This window comes from Coffea arabica, chromosome 7c, assembly GCF_036785885.1.
Source record: "Coffea arabica cultivar ET-39 chromosome 7c, Coffea Arabica ET-39 HiFi, whole genome shotgun sequence".
Taxonomy (NCBI): Eukaryota; Viridiplantae; Streptophyta; class Magnoliopsida; order Gentianales; family Rubiaceae; genus Coffea; species Coffea arabica.
Window position 1 is genome coordinate 14,451,972 of NC_092322.1, and position 18,215 is coordinate 14,470,186.

The 18,215-nt window shown below is 38.4% G+C and overlaps 1 protein-coding gene across 1 annotated transcript; it reads right to left on the reverse strand.

The window, feature by feature from the left end:
- Window positions 1–2,692: 2,692 nt before the first annotated feature.
- On the reverse strand, window positions 2,693–5,171 carry LOC113700210 (G-type lectin S-receptor-like serine/threonine-protein kinase LECRK3). Its single transcript, XM_027220729.2, has one exon. The coding sequence runs from the start codon at window positions 5,151–5,153 to the stop codon at window positions 2,775–2,777; it is 2,379 nt and encodes a 792-aa protein (XP_027076530.1). The 5' UTR covers window positions 5,154–5,171; the 3' UTR covers window positions 2,693–2,774.
- Window positions 5,172–18,215: the final 13,044 nt, after the last annotated feature.

Consider the following 18,215-nt stretch of genomic DNA (forward strand, 5'->3'; position numbering starts at 1 on the left):
TCTCCTCAATCAGTATCATAAGCTATTATAGTAATTTTGTCAGAAAAAAAAAGAGTAAAGATTCTTTTGCCATATATATTGAGATAAGGAAACTTTGCATTAAGGTTGCTTCTTGTGAGCCAATAAGGTCAAAGAAATTCGGCTAACGACAATTTATAATAGACTTAATCCTGGACTAGTTATTTTATCAGATTATTAATCAAAATTTGGAAAACTAAACTTAGTTAGTACTTTAATCATTTTTCCAAAACAATAGACACGAGTCAAGATTCAAGGATTGATTTTACTTGATCACAAAGTCCTGTGTTTAACCAATATGTCATAGGCAGGCCTTTTACCCTGCAAAATTACATCTTATGTTATAATAAACAAAACACAGGGGTAAAGTCTAATTTTTTCTTTTTTTTTTGGGAAAGGGGGTATGTCTAATAATTACAAGGATATAAGGCCGGGACATAGACTCTTGCTAAGGCTGCAATTACAGATATCAGAACTGCTAGAACAGCAAGGGAAATCCCAGTTACCGGGACGATAGGCGCGAACTTCTTCCTTTCTGCATTTTAGAGGATTACTTGACCTTGCCAAGAGCATTATTTGAGTCAATTGCTCCCTAAGGTTCACAGCACATCAGCACTCTATAATTTCTCAGGTCATGATGATTCATCACAAGAAGTTCCTTAAATTTGCAATTATAGAACCTTAAACTCTATTTTAAGATGATACTTGAGAAGCAACTTCATCAGATGACAAATCCAAAAAAAATTCCTTAAAAATTTGCAATTGCAGAACCTTAAACTCGGTTTTAAAAGTTAAAAAGTATCACATAGTAGGATTAGTTTGCAAATTCAAGAACAAAATTCAAGAATTTCTGTGCAACTCAAATATAGATCAATAACAGTAGTTAAACAAACAATGTTCATAGCTTTCCTAACTTATGTCACAAATCCAAACAAAATAAAGAATAATACAAAAAGAATCCAGAAATCGGAGGAGAGCCTTCCAGATTCAGAGAAACAGAACTGCTCTTAAATTCTCAATTAGCTTTTCTGTTGAATTCCTTCACGTGTGCAAAGAGGACAAACATTCTTCTTCATTAACCACCTTTTGATGCAGTCGGCATGGTACTCATGCCTGCATTCTAGAGTTCCAATTGTCTCTTCATCCTCATACTCGCACTGGCAAACTACACAAATTTCAGGTTCTTGATCAGCAAGTGTTTGATAATTTCTGGTTTTCAAATGCTCTGAGATGGTTGCTTCTGGCAAACGATAGCTTTTACTAATCCTGTCTTCTGGGACCAATTGTTGCAGGAACTCAACAATTGGGTCATCAGCAGGAATAAAAGTCCTGAAGCTGGCAAGATTTCTTTCCTCATTGACAAACTCCATATCCAATGCACGTAGGGGAGTATGATCTTCTAGTGTAAAGGTCGAGCTAAATCGCAAGTGCATTTCGGATTCTTGATTCTGGTTCTCTAGTGGATAGTTCTCCTCTGCATCCAAATCGAGTAGGGCAGTCTCACTGTCTGGTGTAAAGGTCAACCGGGAGAGGATATTTCGTCCCTGATCAAATTCTTGAAGCTGGTTCCCAAGTGTGTAGTTCTCCTCCGCATCCAAATCAAGTAAGACAGTCTCATCTTCTGGTGCAATGCTAAAACGGGAGAGGAGGTCCTGTCCCTGATCAGATTCTTGAAGATGGCTCTGGGGCCATTGGAGGCTCTGCTCTTGATTAACATAGTAATTGTTATTCTGATTAACATGGCGCTCACAGCCAGCGCCTTTAACTCATCCAACAACACAATGTTTAGAAGGCCCATATTAGATTGGGCCTGGGGCTGAGATTATGCACTCAACTCAAAATATTCCAAAGAAAAAGAAATATTTGGCAAATTCAGCATATTTGGTTAAGTGAAATTGGCTCTCTCTTTCCTTAATATTTTCCTTTTTCAATTTTTTTGTATTAATTAACCAGTTAGGTAGACCCTTTTAATAATTAACTCAAGTTTATCGATATCCTGCAATAAGGTTTGACTTGGGTGAATATGTTATTCTGACTATATTATACAGATGAATGTTTCTTGCCCTTTTTTTGTATAATTTTCATTTTGGTTTGAGCAGTAGAATTACGGGTGCAAGTGAGTAGCTCGATGCTTGACTTGTGAAAATTTCTACTCGAGCTTGATGACTTGGCTTAATTTGATCTTGTTCGAGTAGTAAATTGAACTGATTTTTAGCTTTAAAATGCTATGTTTGCCTGTCTAATCAAGCTTAATCAAATATTATTTATTATTTAATTTTAGTTTTTATTTTCAGTATTATTTAATTTTTTTATTTGTCAGTTTTTATAATTAATTTTGATTCGACTCGATTACATCCCTATGCAAAATGACATATAATGTCACTGTATGCATATATTACAATGTATTATACAGAGTCTTCAATACCAAATTGACAATTTCATACATCTCTAGATGATTTTTTTTTTCAATTTCAGAATATATGATTAAAAAAAAACTTTAGGAGATTGACCTGGACAGCATTATTGCTGTGTGTGAAAAGAAAAAAAACATAATAGCTGTAGCTCAATGTGGATCTTTCACAGTGGTATCTTCAGTGACTATGACATGAATCAAGCAAGTAATATAGTTCAAATACTATACACTAACACATCAGTAGTATAAGCTAAGAAAACGCATAAAAATGTTTATCCAACAATGAAGTTCATATTTCATAAAATAGATGAGATGTGAAACTAGAAAAATACCAAAACACAAATTACAATGATATGGCACTTGAAAAAGACGGAAGGCTGGGAGGAATTGGAATGTCAACAATTCCTTCGAGCATCAGAAGAACTTTCTTCATGGATGGACGAAGTGCCGGCTCTTCTTGGATGCACCAAAGAGCTATCTTGATCATTCTTTCCGGTTCTCTCACGTCATCAACCTCCTGATCGCCAACCAATTTGTATAGCTCTCCAGCCTCAAAACACTGATAAGCCCATTCTTCAAGAATTGCTTCATTCTCAGGACTGGTACATTCTACGCTTTTTCGGCAGCATATGATTTCTAATAGCATAATTCCGAAGCTGTAAACATCTGCTTTAACTGTCACACGCAAGTTCCTGAACCATTCTGGTGCAACATAGCCTCTTGTTCCTCTTACTCCTGTATAAGTTCTGGTTTGATCATGTTTTAATATCTTTGCCAATCCAAAATCAGAAATCTTGGCACACCCATTTTCATTCATGAGTACGTTCTGAGGTTTGATGTCACAATGGATGATTTGTGTCTCACATTCTTCATGTAAGTAAAGAATACCTCTAGCAATGTCACAGGTGATTTTCATTCTTTCGCCCCAACTTGGATGGTTCTCTGGTTTGTGCAGGATTTTTTCCAAAGATCCATTGTGCATGTACTCATAAACTAGAAGCCTCTTAGCTCCATCCAGGCAGTATCCAAGTAGCTGGACGAGATTACGATGATGTGTTTTCCCAATCACTGAGATTTCATTCTGAAACTCCCTTTCCCCTTCTGCTAATACTTTCTCAAGTTTCTTCACAGCCACAATCTTTTTGGAATTTGGCAAAATCCCTTTGTACACAGTCCCAAATGCTCCTTTGCCCAACTCTTCTCTGAATTCATTTGTTGCCTGCTCTAGCTCAGCAAAGGTAAAGGCCCTTGAAGCCACATTCTCAACAAATTTGACATTTCCCTTTCCCAGTATTTGTTTATAGCCCCATGCCCGATTTTTCTGAACATAAAGCCCAGCAAATACAGAGATCAAGATCCCAAAAACAGCAAGTGCAATCCCAATTATCAGGATATAGACACGGACTTCTTCCTTTCTGTGTTTTACAGGATTACTTTGCATTACACCTTCGTTGTTAGCTGCAGGATTGCCTACCTTGACAAGAGCAACATTCAAGTCATCTGCTCTTCTTCCATATGTCAATGGGAGTTTCTGTTTCTTGCATAGTCCATCTTTGAAGAATGCTGCTTCGCAGTTGCAATCTTCAAGACAAGCTTTTGCACAATCATCTTTCGTGCTTGTTTCCATTCTAGAAAATGTGTTAACTTCCCATGCAGTGTGTTCCAAGGACTCAATGGTGTAATTGGCATTTGAATTTGTGAAATTGCAACTATCTGGAACAAAACTACTCTCACAGCCCGACCTCCAATTGCCTTGATTGACAAACTGAAATCCAGGAAGACATTTGCATTCGACCAAGTCATCGATTTTAGTACAGAAGGCATTGATCCCACAAAGGCCTATGGGAGCACAATCATCAGTTGAAGATTCCCATATGATTGACCAATTGCCCCCCTGATCTATCGAATGTGAATACAATCGGAAAATACCATCCACATCAATCTTCATCAAATAGATCATCTTGTTCTTAGGATGTCCTCCACCAGAAAGATTCTTCACTATATTAACACTTGAATTGATCAAGTACAGATGCCCATCATCCTGGAGATTTAGTGTTATATTTGGACCGTCTCCATTAGTTCCAGACGACCAGTAAGAATTTTCCTCTACATCTGTTGTGCCCAAAGAATTTTCCGCTACATCTGTTGTGCCCACAGGGTACTGTACAAGGTGTCCATCCGTTTGCATCTTCAGACGAAAAATCCCCTTCGAATCATCAGTTTCTGAAGCACTGGATATGAGCTCCTGATCAGCTACCAATCGCTGACCAGGCAACAAACTATTGGTTGGATGCTCGAAACTCTGCCAAATGATTCTCTTAACAGAATCGTATAAAACAAAATTTCCAGAATCCAACATAGAAGCTGATGAAATAAGTTCAGAAGGATCAACAACAGTTATGTCTTGGCCTTCTGGCTGTTGCAAAATTAGCCTGCCATCCGTAGACAAAATCAACGAAACATTGCTCGAAAAAATGGGGTTATCCCTGTTGGCAGTCCAAACTGCAGTCTTTTCAGGAATTCCAGCAAGAAAAATGCCCACAGCATAGCCATTGCGTTGCTGATAGAATCCAAAAGCAAATATTCCAGATGGTGACAACCATGATGATGAGTTGCCTGTGGGTGTTAGAGAAGAACCTAAGCTAATGTTAAGAGGGCTTTGTTGAGCTGCTATTCCTGAATAGAATGCTGATGATAGGACGAAGAACAAAAAAGCAGCCATGTATGGAAATTGGAGATGGAATAGAAGAGAAGCCCGTTTTCTCTTGCTTTTCTGTGTATCCTACTTGCTTTCTTAGTATAAATATAAGACTTGCGTCGAGATTTGGCATGGTTGACTTCTCAAGTCTTTGCAACAACTCCGGTCTTCCGAGGAAAAAATTTGTATTGGCAGTTCTACAGCAGCAATAAATGTTTCTGTTGACAATTGACAATTTCAACTACCATTTGTACTGAAATTCTATAGAGAACTTACCATGCAGAGTAAAGACTGGGGGATCTTCCTTCAATAATGTCCACAGAAATCCTAGTTTTGATGGACTAATCGTCTTTCAGATTTTACTGGATCTTACGAAAATTCTTACAAATTGCTCGTCAACGGATCCTAATTCCAGTGCATTATTTTCAGTTTGAACCTTTCACTACCATTCTTTTAACTATACAAAACTGGATTTAATTTTTCCGCATTAAGTATATCATCTGGAAGCCACCCATTTCTGATTTCCAACAACCTTTATGGTCCACAATTAGCATTCTGAAGAATCAGTTCAATCTTACTGAAGCCTTTGAAAACCTTAACCATAACTCAATCTTGTTAACATTTTTTTTTTCTTCCGAAGCCCAAAGGGCCTACGTCAAGTTTTTACAACCCTAAACCCCGAAGGAACCCCAAAAGCCGGTATCTCTTGAGGTCCCACAGGAGACTTATAACTACCAACCCAAACCCTCCCAACCCCGATGTGGGATACATCACAGGGGATGACACCCCAAACCTCCACAACGGGGGAGCCTGCTGCTAAGCCCGCGAGAACCCAACCCCCCCAGAGGCGATGTTTCTTTCTTCCGAAGCCCAAAGGGCCTACGTCAAGTTTTTACAACCCTAAACCCCGACTCCAAAAGCCGGTATCTCTTGAGGTCCCACAGGTTGTTAACATATTAGATGGTATATTTTTTTGGAGAAAAAACCTATAAGGTTACGTGAGAGATATTTTATCAAATATAAAACAAAATAAAGTACAATCCTAGTGAGTGAATTTTTTGAATGATTTATTAGCCCTTTCTCGTTAAAAAAAAAAAAAAGGAATGTAACACAAGGACTTCTGATGCTGTCAACCATCCTAGTACTACCCTTGCCCGCTGTTATTAATACTTCTAAAGCTGTACTACATACGTTAGAGGGGTCAATTCTGAAGAATTAGAAGTCTGTGAGAGGCGTTAGAGAGTCGATTTTGCACCTTGGAATGCTGAACATGATGTTGAAGTTTTAGCCTGAGATTATGAACTGTATATTATTAGATCAAGTGTTCTGCATTTAAATATAATTAGTTTAAGTGTGAAAGAAACAATTGAATGTAAATTAAGGGGTGCTAATCAATGCCAAACTTCATGGATCCAATTGGTGCCACTGACCATAGAAGTCTAGAATAAGGCTTCTTCACTGTCACTCTCAACCAGTAAGCTAAAACATATTTGGCCAAGAAAAAAAATGCTAATTGTTTAATTTTTTTTAACTCCAATGTCATGATTAAAGTTCATAATTAACGGATAAACCATTCTAACAGAGCATTTGAACTTCCATTCCAAACTAATTGGTAGTGATTAAGAGAATCAAGAACTTTATTAATTATTAATCCATGAAGTCTCTTGACCAACTACTGGACTCATTTGGGATCCTCTGGTTTCTCTCCATATAATTATATTTAAATTACTATAAGTACATAAAATTATCTATTATGTTATTCCTTTTATTTTGATGACTGGATCGACATACTAAAAAGCGATATCTATTCGAGAATACTTCATTCAAATTTGCATGAAATATTTATGTAATAAAATTTGCAACAATTAATCAAATGCCAAAACTTAGTCAATGTAATACGGAATTTTGTGGACAACTAATACAAGTGACGAAGTATATTCACATTGATTTTGATGGTGGTGTTTGAGTGGGATCCAGGGAAGTAATTAGGAAATGGTTTTATTTTTTTTTTTTATCAGAAGAATGGAGGTTTTCTGTTAGTATTAACTGCAGAAATTTTTTCATAAATAAAAAATGAGGGATAGTTTGCGCAACGGATCTTCTGTCCCACACCCCGTGCCACTCTCTGTGTCACTTTTTATTTTATTGCTATTTTTCCTACATAAACATCATATTTTAGTTCTTTTTTGTTTTCTTCAGATCCAATAAATATTAATTGAGTAATACACATAATTTAACGAATTCAAAAAATCAAAATGCATAAAAAATGAGATTTTTTATGAATTTTCTGCTATATTTTTTAATTTTCTATTATACATTGCTTTTTTTTAAACTGTTGTATTTATGTTTTACTCAATTAATAGTTATTGAATTTCAAGGAAACAAAAAAGAACTAAAACATGATATTTATGTAGGAGAAATAGCAATATAATAAAAAGTGGGACAGAGAGTGGCACAGGGTGTGGGACAGAAGATCCATTGCGGATAGTTTGGGACAGGGATAGTGTCGTAAGCACCTTTTTGGGGGTACAGGGAAGTTTGATATTTTTTTTTTTATGAGGATAGAGGGAAGTTTTATTTTTTTTCCCTTTTTTTTCTGAGGGAAGTCTGATTTTAGATGTAATTTTCTCTAAAATGTTAGTTCTATTTGTTGCTTTTGTGTAATGGAATATGGTTCTTCTTGATTTTATTTCATTCCTTTTTTTAAACTAGCACTTTATCAGCATTTTTTTTCCATTGTAAGAAATTTGGTATTAAAAAAAAAGACAGAGAAACTTTATTCTACTATAATATATAAGAGCTTTTTTTTTTTTTTTTTTTGTCGACACAGGGGTGTGATCAATCCTTACGGGGCCCGACTAATCCCCTGCGGCCCGGGGATTATAATATATAAGAGCTTGCTTCTAAAACTTTCTCGTTTTATCCGAGATGTATAACTCAGCTATTAGTCAATCTTAATTATGTCCAATAATTATATACATTAAGAGAGTTGCAGCTCCAACCAGTCCCCAAAGTAAAACACAATCTGGTACAACTATTTCTCAAATTCCAATAGAATAAAATGTAATTAACAGTAATTAACTGTTAAATGGTTAATCTCAAATATCAATCCAATTAGGTTAGGAAAAATAAACACTTAAACAATGACGAAGCAACCACGAAGTAATTGTGACAGGTTGTCGAAGCTTGTGCAATAATAAATACCTGCTCAAACTAAAAGTAATTTCTGTAGATAGTGGTAAGCAGGGTCGAATCCACAGGGACTGGGAGTAATTGTTTCTTTTCAAGATCACAGTAACAAAGGGGGTGTTTTTGTGCAGAAGGTGACAATAAAAGAAGTTCAAATAAAATCTAAGAAACTACTAGAAATTAAATAACGAATTACTAAAATCAAATGAGTGATAATTAAGGATCTAGCCAATGAATAACTTCAGCAATGGTTCACCTAATTGATCATCGATAAGCAAAGGCAATTCCAATTATTTACTAATAAATAGGTTATAACTGCCAAACAAGCGATGACAGTCAACCCCTCCTTACTGTGTCGGTGATCAAGGTACGCCCGTTAATCACTTCTCTAATTGGAAAACAATCCTAGGTACGCCCATAGAATTTAATTCCCCAATTGCCTTACGTATTAGAGGAGCCCTATTCTAACCAAATAACGCACTACCAGGGTTATTTTAGATTAGCCCGCGTATTCCCCTGACACGAACCCAATCATGCCAGTTGTCACTATTTTGAGGCAATTAAACAATTACGGATTTAACGTCCCAATTGACAATAGATTATCAAATTAACTAATTATCCGGATCCAAAACAATCAATTAATTAAACAATCATAAGCACTGCAACCAAGGAATATGCGAATACCAATAAATAAAGGAAAAGATAAAATTAAATCGATCTCACAATTTTTAGACGATCCAAAGCATCCGTTGCTCCTTAACTAGAAAAAGGGATTTAGCTCATTATTGATGAGGAAAACCCATGCAAAATCGATGAACAAAATCCACACAAAAGTGAAGCAAGAATCGCGGCCATTGTCAGGGAGCAATACTACTCAGAGCCACGACGGAAAAGTCAAAGAGCACAAAGCAAAGAAAAAGGAATAGTCCAATAATTTTCTTTTGCTCCTGACATTCACGAAGGAAGAAAACAACTACTAAGAGTCTTTACTACAACCGAAGAAGGAAAGTCAAAAGACTAAAAGCTAACTACTGAAGATTGGTTTTCCCCTCTGCACCATTCGTTCCTATCTAATCATCTCTAAGGCCTTCCTGTGCGGCGGCCCCTTCCTCCGGAGGAAGAAGCAGACTCCTCACTTCAGCCCTTCATTGCTCCTTTTAATGCTTTTGTCTTCGGCAATTACTAAAATGGACATAAGTTTGCCTTTGCCAACAATGCCCCTGGGATAAGTTCTGTGCCTTAGACTCCTTTTCTGTCAAATTAGCACTTGTTATCATATTTTTGTTCTACTCCCTGGAATATATGCCAAACACTATATATTTGTTATGCCAGGGATCATTCAACCAGTATGTGCCCCGAATATCAAGATAATCTGAGTGTCCCACTCAATAATTATGGAGATTTTTCACCCTGGTCTCAAACGGGGTATGACCCTTATTCAAACGGGTATGATCAAGGATGGTGGGATAATTCCAATTTTGATTATGCGACCGGGCCAATGGATTTTCAACAGCAGGAGTCTCAACAACCATCGTCCTTGTCAGGTATGTCTTTTCAGGAATTGGGTGAATTATTTATTAATACATACCGATTCCAACAGGAGACACAAATGAGGAATGAGATGATGAAGGATCCAATGAGTTATCTGGCAGATCAACTATGTCTATTGACATCCAGAATGAATCGATTGGCTTCTCAAATGGAAGAATTGTCCTCGGAAACCATTGTTGATCTAGAAGAAAATGAGGGTGCAATTGGCTTGACTAGTGATGAGGAGATGCAAGAGTGTCAAAATGAGAAATCTACAGATGCAGTTGAAAAAGAAGCTGAAAAGGAAGAAATGGAACCCCAATCGCAACCCGTTCAAGTGAATGAATCCAGTGAACAATCTCCAAATGCGGTGACATCTCCTCCATTCCTTCATCAATATTCTCCTGACTCTTATTTTTCAATTCCTGTTAACGAAATTGACTTTATTATACCAGACAATTTTGAATTTCATGACAGGAATAAATTAAGAGTGGCGATGGCAAGATATCTTGAACCAATAAATGCAAGTGAGGGAGGAGTGAATGGAGAATGCAAATTATCATCGACTCGTTTGGCGCCATTTACTAGTCCATGGAAGCCCGTAACTCGTATGCCCAAAGATTATTCTATCTACGAGGGCTATCAGGACTATGTAGAGGATGAAGCAATGAGACGAGCCACAAGATTTTATCCTCCATGAACAAAACATGATAATGTCTAGCCAAAGACATTAAAGAAAGGCGCTCATTGGGAGGCAACCCAATTGTTTCTTTTAATTGTTTGTTTGATTTCGTGTCTTAGTTTAAATCTATTTTCCTTGAATTTGACTGATTTTGGGTGTTAATTTTCGCTTTTGCTGACTTGTAGGTGACCTTCAGTCATGACGCGCCCGCGTGGTGACGTGCAGGAAGCTCACGATCAGAAACTTCTGGGAGCTCTCTTGCTCTCTTGACGTGCCCGCGTCACGTTCGCGGGAAAGGCCGCCATCTCTCCCATCTCCGCCCGCGAGCTGCCGCCGCTCCACCAGCCACATCGCACGCCAAAGCTCCGACCAGCTCACTTCCTCTTTTCTTTCCTTACGCCTCCACTTGAGACCACCAGCCCTGCCGCCGTCACTTCCTCAACGTAGCCACGCGAAACAGCTGTCCACCGCCGCTGCTGAAGCTCCACCGTCGCATGCCAGCGGCTCTGCCATTAGCTCGCAGACGCCGCGACCTCGCGCGTCTCCGGACCGCACGCCGCCGTCCCGCGCCCTCTACTCTTCCGCGCACACCAACCACCCACAGCCGCTGCCTCCACTCCAGCTTGCCCGCCACCACTACAGCTCCTCTGTCCGCCTACTGCCGAGGTCCTGGCGGAGGTATTTGGACTTTATTCCCCAATTCCTAACATTGATTGGTGATGTTAAGGATTTTCCACAATTGGTATTTGTGGCCGTTGGAGTTTATTTCTTCACTTGTGCGGTATACCTATTGGACGTCATTTCTTGTGGCTACTATAGATTCGTCCTCTCTTATTTGCTGCTTAATTGGGAGATGAAAGCTTGGGCTTGAATTGCTGACTTTTGGAACTATCATTGCGAATTCGGTTCATTGAGTTGTACATTTACTCTTTCATTGCAAAAAAAAGGGGGGGGTTGGTAGGCACTGGTTGGGGTATTTTCACTTGAATTTATTACTTCTTTTGGGTTGGATGCAATTGTGCATTAACTGGCCACCTGGAGCGATTTGTTGCGATTGAGGTTTCATTGATTTTGGCCTACGTTTTTACCCCCAGTGGTACTGGAGGGAATATTTTCCATTGAATTTGTTTACCCCTAGTTGTTTGGCGGAGTTCTTATTGACAACTTTCTGAGCTGTTATCATTGAAATTGCTAATTTTTGGGTGAGCTGAAATACTGTGATTGCTTGTTGAATTGGGGGATTTCTATGACACTTGCTTGGCTTATTCATGTTGAGTGTATTTAATTGAGGTTTCTACTGAGATTTTGGTTAAATTATTTCTAATATTGCCTATTGAATTGGGAGCCTGTGCCGCTTCATTTGCCCTGTTAGGAGCTGGTTTGCTTGTTAGAATTTTCTGTGATGGTTGACTAACGTGTTCATCTTAATGACTTCAACTGTTTCGTCTGGTGGTAGTGAATTCTGTGTGGTGAACCGTTGGGTCGCTGAGATAATCTCACTTGCTTTTGTTTATTCTTTTTGGGTGGATGCCTGATCGCCAGTTGAGGGTATATGTTGAGTTGTTATTGCCGAATTACTGCACTACTGTTGCCTGACTTGTTGACTGCTGGGGGCAATTGTTGAGTTTTTGGGTGGGTTGGAATTTTGCAATTCTTGATAACTGAGAGATATTATTAGCAATTGCTCTGCTCTAATATTGCTCTGTGGTAGCTCTTTCTCTATCTTGTGATTGGGTTAATACTTGGGGCTATTGCTTTCCTACTGCTCTGCCTTGCTATAGCAATTTCATTGATTTTGCATTAAGTTTTGCACCAGTGGTACTGGTTGGGGTATTTTGCCTAGCATTTGTTATTTCTAATTGGTTGGCATCCTGATTGAAAAGGAAAAACTTGCGATTGTGTGGTTATTGTCAAATTTCTAAATTGCTATTGCTAGAATTGTCGATTTTGAGTTGAGATACTCACTTTCCAATTGGAGACTTTGTTGAGATTTTGGGTGGACAGAGTTTTGCATTTGCTGGTTGAATTGAGTTGAGATGTCTCAGCACTTGGGTGCATACTTCCGCCACATCGGTTTTCCTCCACCGTTCCCACCTATCCCTTCGCCACTCGAGAGGGAAGTTTCATTGTTCTCTTCACTTTAATTACTTTATTACCTCCATTGAGTACAATGTAGGATTTAGGTGTGGGGGGGAGCAGTTATGGTGCTAGTGTCTTTCATTCATTTCCTTTTTCTTTTCTTTTTGGTGTCTAGCTCTCGTGTGCATGCCAATGTTTGATGTTGGATTATTGCCTCTATTCCTACTTTTGTCAAGTTTTAATAATAAGAATGTATCAAGTTAATGTGATTGAATTCAAGAACATCTCTTTGGTGAATATCAATAATTGTTTTACTCTTATAATTTTTGGTTAACTTTCCTAGGCATAGGGAATGATTATTGGCATTTTCATGTGAATTGGTCCGGTTGTTAACTTTAGTTCTCCATGTTTGAAAATGAGGCTAGCTGATGCAAGTTTTCTTTTGATTCTTGTGTTATATTAAGTTTTTGTGATTTTTAGCTATGAATAAATTTGACTGTACTCCGCTATTAGTTACTACTGAGTAACCGGGGATCTGCACCTAAAAGTGTTGATTCTCACGTCAAAAGGTAGTAATTCCTATGAGTACGTGGTCACGTGGCGATAGAAGCTGAGTAACCGGGCTCCTTCATCTGGCCAATGTTGGAGTTCGCGTCAAAAGACTCAAATGACTAGCGACTAAGTCTCTTGTTACTATAAAAAAAAAAAGAGAGAAAAGTAGGAAAAAATTGACAAAAAAAAAAGTGAAGGTTGTGTTAGTGTGTAATAAAAGTCAGCTTGCCGAATTATGGACTTAATGTTGAGATTTTGGTTAATAGTTGGACCATTTGCTGATAAATGTTATGCGTTATTCCTTTTTCTTAGATTAGTTAACCTGGAATTAGAAGAGTTTGTGGTTTAGAAGCTAACCGGAGTGATGTTTCTTGGACTTGACCATTGATGCTTGATTATTATTTTTTTCTTGGTATCTTGGCAATTTGTTGGATAGAGCAATAGTCATTGTCAAATATTGGTGTTTGTTTACTGTTCTTATGCTTGAGGACAAGCATGATTTAGGTGTGGGAGGAATTGATAGGTTGCAATTTTATCATTTATTTTATTATTAATTTTCCCTATTACCTGACCTAATGTGGATTAATTGCTAGATTCTACTCACTTTTGATATTTTGCATTTATTTCAGGGAGTAAAACGAAAATATAATAACAGGTGCTAATTTGGCAAGAAAAGAGTTCAAATGATAGAGTTTGTCCTAGGGGCATTTTGGGAACACAAAAAAGACGTGAGCCCTTTGTAATTTGGGCTGAAGTCTTCCTTTCTCCGGTGGGCCGCCGCACATCTGAGGAAGGCAGAGGATAAAAACCAAACAAATAGCAGAGAAAGAGGACGGCTGGCTTCCTTAGCTTTTCGTCCTGTAGTATAGCTTTTCACTTTGACTTTTCCATGGCTGTTTTTGAGTAGTGGCTCCCTGCGGATGGCAGGGACCATTAGAATGAAACAATCACTTTTGTAGTTCAGCTTTTCATTTGATGATTCAAACGAATTGGGTCCACTAAATCGGAGACCATGCCCGCAGCTTTTGCGTCAGTTTTGTATGGGTTTTTCTCATCAACAATGAGCTAAACTCTTTTATCTAGTCAAGGGACAACTCGACGGCGCAGTCCCGAAAATCTGTGAGATCTAATTAGTTTTCACGTGTTCCTTTATCTATTAATATTTGCATGTTGTCTGATTTAACTTTCATGGGATTATTTTATTAATTGGATGTCAAGGGCCCGATGTTCAATTTGATTTATTAATCTCGTGCCAATTTAGTCAATTAAATCCGTAATTGTTTGATTGATTAATATTAGTGGCAACTGGTGTGTTTACACATTAGAGGAATGTGCAATCTAATTTAAATAACCCTCGTAGCGTGTTATTGATTAGGGCTAGATTTTTCTAGTTATTAATGCAATTAGAAAATTAATTCCTACGGTCGTACCTAGGAGTACTTTTCTGGTTAGGGGTGATTAATGGTCGTACCTTGGTCACCTATAAATTAAGGAAAAATTGGTCATTAGAGTCCTCGATGGCTATAACTAGTCTATTAATAAATTAAGTGAACCTCTCTTGCATCAATGATCGGATGAATGGACCGTGCCTGAGTAGTTGTATCCTTGGCTAGAATTTATTTATTCCTGATTAAATTTCTGCTATATTTGCGCTAGTTATTTATTCATTTTTAGTTAAATTGTTTAATTGTTTTTAGTTGCATTCCGGTGAAATTCCCCTTTATCAATTGGACTTTGAAAGAGACAGATATCTCCAGTCCCTGAGGAGACGACCCTACTTGCCACTGTCTACTATTTAGTAATTTTTGTCAATTAATTAATTCTGGTATATCGGATTAAGCAAAATCTTCGGGAACAGGGTGAATCAAGTAACCCATTGCACACCTAGAGTCCCTGCTCCAGTACCTAGGATTAATTATTGACTGCTTTTAGTGGTAGTTAGGTTCTATTTTTATTATTATTATTGCACAGGCTGACGACCTGTCAGCCAACAATGCCCCTGGGATAAGTTCTGTGCCTTAGACTCCTTTTCTGTCAAATTAGCACTTGTTATCATATTTTCGTTCTACTCCCTGGAATATATGCCAAACACTAAAAATGAGTAGAATCCAGCAATTAATCCACATCGGGTCAGGTAATAGGGAAAATTAATAATAAAATAAATGATAAAATTACACCCTATCAATTCCCCCCACACCTAAACCATGCTTGTCCTCAAGCATAATAACAGCAAACAAACACCAATATTGGACAATGGCTATTGCTCCATCTACCATATTGCCAAGATGTCAAAAAATATATATATCAAGCATCAGTGATCGAGACCCAAGAAACATCACTCCGGTTATATTCTAAATCATAAACTCTTCCAATTTCAGGTTAACTAATCTAAGAAAAAGGAATAACGCATAACATTTATCAGCAAATGGTCCAACTATTAACCAAAATCTCAATATTAAATCCATAAATCGGCAAGCTGACTTTTATTACACACTAACACAACCTTCACTTCTTTTTTTCACATTTTTTTTCTACTTTTCTTTATTTTTTTCTTTTTTTTTTTATTCTTTTTTCAATAGTAACAAATGACTTAGTCGCTAGCCATTTGAGCCTTTTGACGCGAACTCCAACATTGGCCAGATGAAGGAGCCCGGTTACTCAGCTTCTATCGCCACGTGACCACGTACTCATAGGAACTACTACTTTTGACGCGAGAATCAACATTTTTAAATGCAGATCCCCGGTTACTCAGTAGTAACTAATAGCGGAGTACAGTCAAGTTTATTCATAGCTAAAAATCACAAAAACTCAATATAACACAAGAACCAAAAGAAAACTTGCATCAGCTAACCTCATTTTCAAACATGGAGAACTAAAGTTAATAACCGGACCAATTCACATGAAAATGCCAATAATCATTCCCTATGCCTAGGAAAGTTAACCAAAAATTATAAGAGTAAAACAATCATTGATATTCACCAAAGAGATGTTTTTGGATTCAACCACATTAACTTGGTACCCTTTTATTCTTAAAACTTGGCAAAAGTAGAAATAGAGGCAATAATCCAACATCAAACCTTGGCATGCACTTACGAGCCAATCACTAAAAAGAAGAAAAAAATGAACGAGAGGTGGACAAATAACAAACTAAAAATAAAGAACTAGTATAGCTGTCCCCCCCACACCTAGATCCTACATTGTTCTCAATGGAGGGATTAAAGCAATTAAAGCGAAGAGGGCAACGAAACTTCCCTCACGAGTGGCGAAAGGGTAGGCGGGAATGGTGCGCGGAAACTGATGTGATAGAAGTACGCGGCCAAGGTCTGAGATATCTCAACTCAATTCAACCAGCAAATGCAAAATTCTGTCACCCAAAATCTCAACAAAGCCTCCAAGTAGATAGTTAATTTCTCAACTCAAAAGCAGAATTCCAGTAATAGCAGTATAGAAATTGGAGAATAACCACACAATCACAATCAGGTAGCCAACCAATTGGAAATATCAAATGCTAATCAAAATACCCCAACCAGTACCACTGGTGCAAAACATAGTCCAAAATCAATGAAATAGATATAACAGAGCAGAGTAAATGCTACCTATGGCCCCCAATGCATCAGCCAACAGTAGAAGCTATACAATGCCACACTCGCAACAGATACTCCAACAAAGGCAGCAAATGAACTCAATTGCAACGACTACGGAAGGCAAGTGAAATCAAGAGGCTAAACACACCCAGTAAACCAAAATTAGTTAAGCAACTTCAAGAAGCGATGCAAGGGTCACAATGCCCTTCCGATTCACAAACAACCCAGAAATTGCCCCACAATACCAGAGCACAGCTCCCAACAATGCACCAAAACAACAAATCGAACACACTAAGAGCGGTGCTAGTGCTAATCAAAATAACAAATTTCAGTAATTGGACACAATTCCACCCACAACCTCAACAACTGTCTCCAATTGGACAGTCAAATACCGAACTCAACCTACCAAAATCAGCAAATGACCATAGAAAAGGGAATTTCCAGCAACAGTAGTTCGGAGACTAACAGGAGCAACACTTTCAGCACAAAAGCCTAACAGTCAATGGTGCATAACAAAAAAATTAAAACAGAGCAAAATTAAAGCAGCCACAAGAACCTCTTACAAATTGCAACCAGTGGTACACAGAAGCGGCACCTAAATGCCCAACCCAAAATCTCAACGAACGCCCCACAGAAGCAGAAAACCCCAAAATCAACTCCCAATAGCTATCAGAAGGTCTAGAAAATATCAATCTCAAGAATTCAGTAAAATAATTTAGCAGGGGCCCGTAAACCAAAATTCAATATAGAACCCAGAGTCTCTGCCCAATTCAATCTAGAAATCTATTTCAGAAATAGTACTTCAAAAATAAGTAATTTACCCGAGAAAGTTAGCCAATAAATTGGGAAAACAAATACCTGCGCCTCATATCAAAGGTACCAAGCAGATGATGGTCGCATGATGGAGGGGCAGTGACCTTGGGTGGCGGAGCTGTGGAGCAGCGGAGCAGCGGCAGCTAGCGTCGGGAGGTGATGGCTAGTGGAGGAGATGGACTGAAGGGCTGGTGGTGGCGCGTGAGCTAATGCAATGGAGCTCAGAGGAGCTGGAGGGAGGCACGGCTGCCTGGCTGTGCGGCGCTGAAGAAGAAGAGGAGAGCCCGCGCAAGCGGGTGGCGCTCATCGCAACAGCAGGTGGAGGCGCGCGGTGTCGGCGTGCGCGTGGACGGCGGCGGGCGCGGGTGGTCTGGTGCGGCGCGAGGGAGATGGGCTGGTCGAGCTGTGCGGAGGAAGGAGGCGGCGTGCTAGGCTGGCGGACCAGCAGGGGAACAGAGTAGAAGAAAGAAAAAAAAGAGAAAGAAAGAAGAAGAAAGAAAGAAAGAGAAGAAAGAAAAAGAAAGGATTTTTTTTTTTTTTTTGTTTTTACGTTGACAAGTCAAGAACTAGCTACGGTTAAGGAGAAAGAAAATTTTTTTCCTTTTGATTCCGTATTACTTCCTCTTTTTTTCTTTTTTCTTTTTTCTTTTTTTTTTT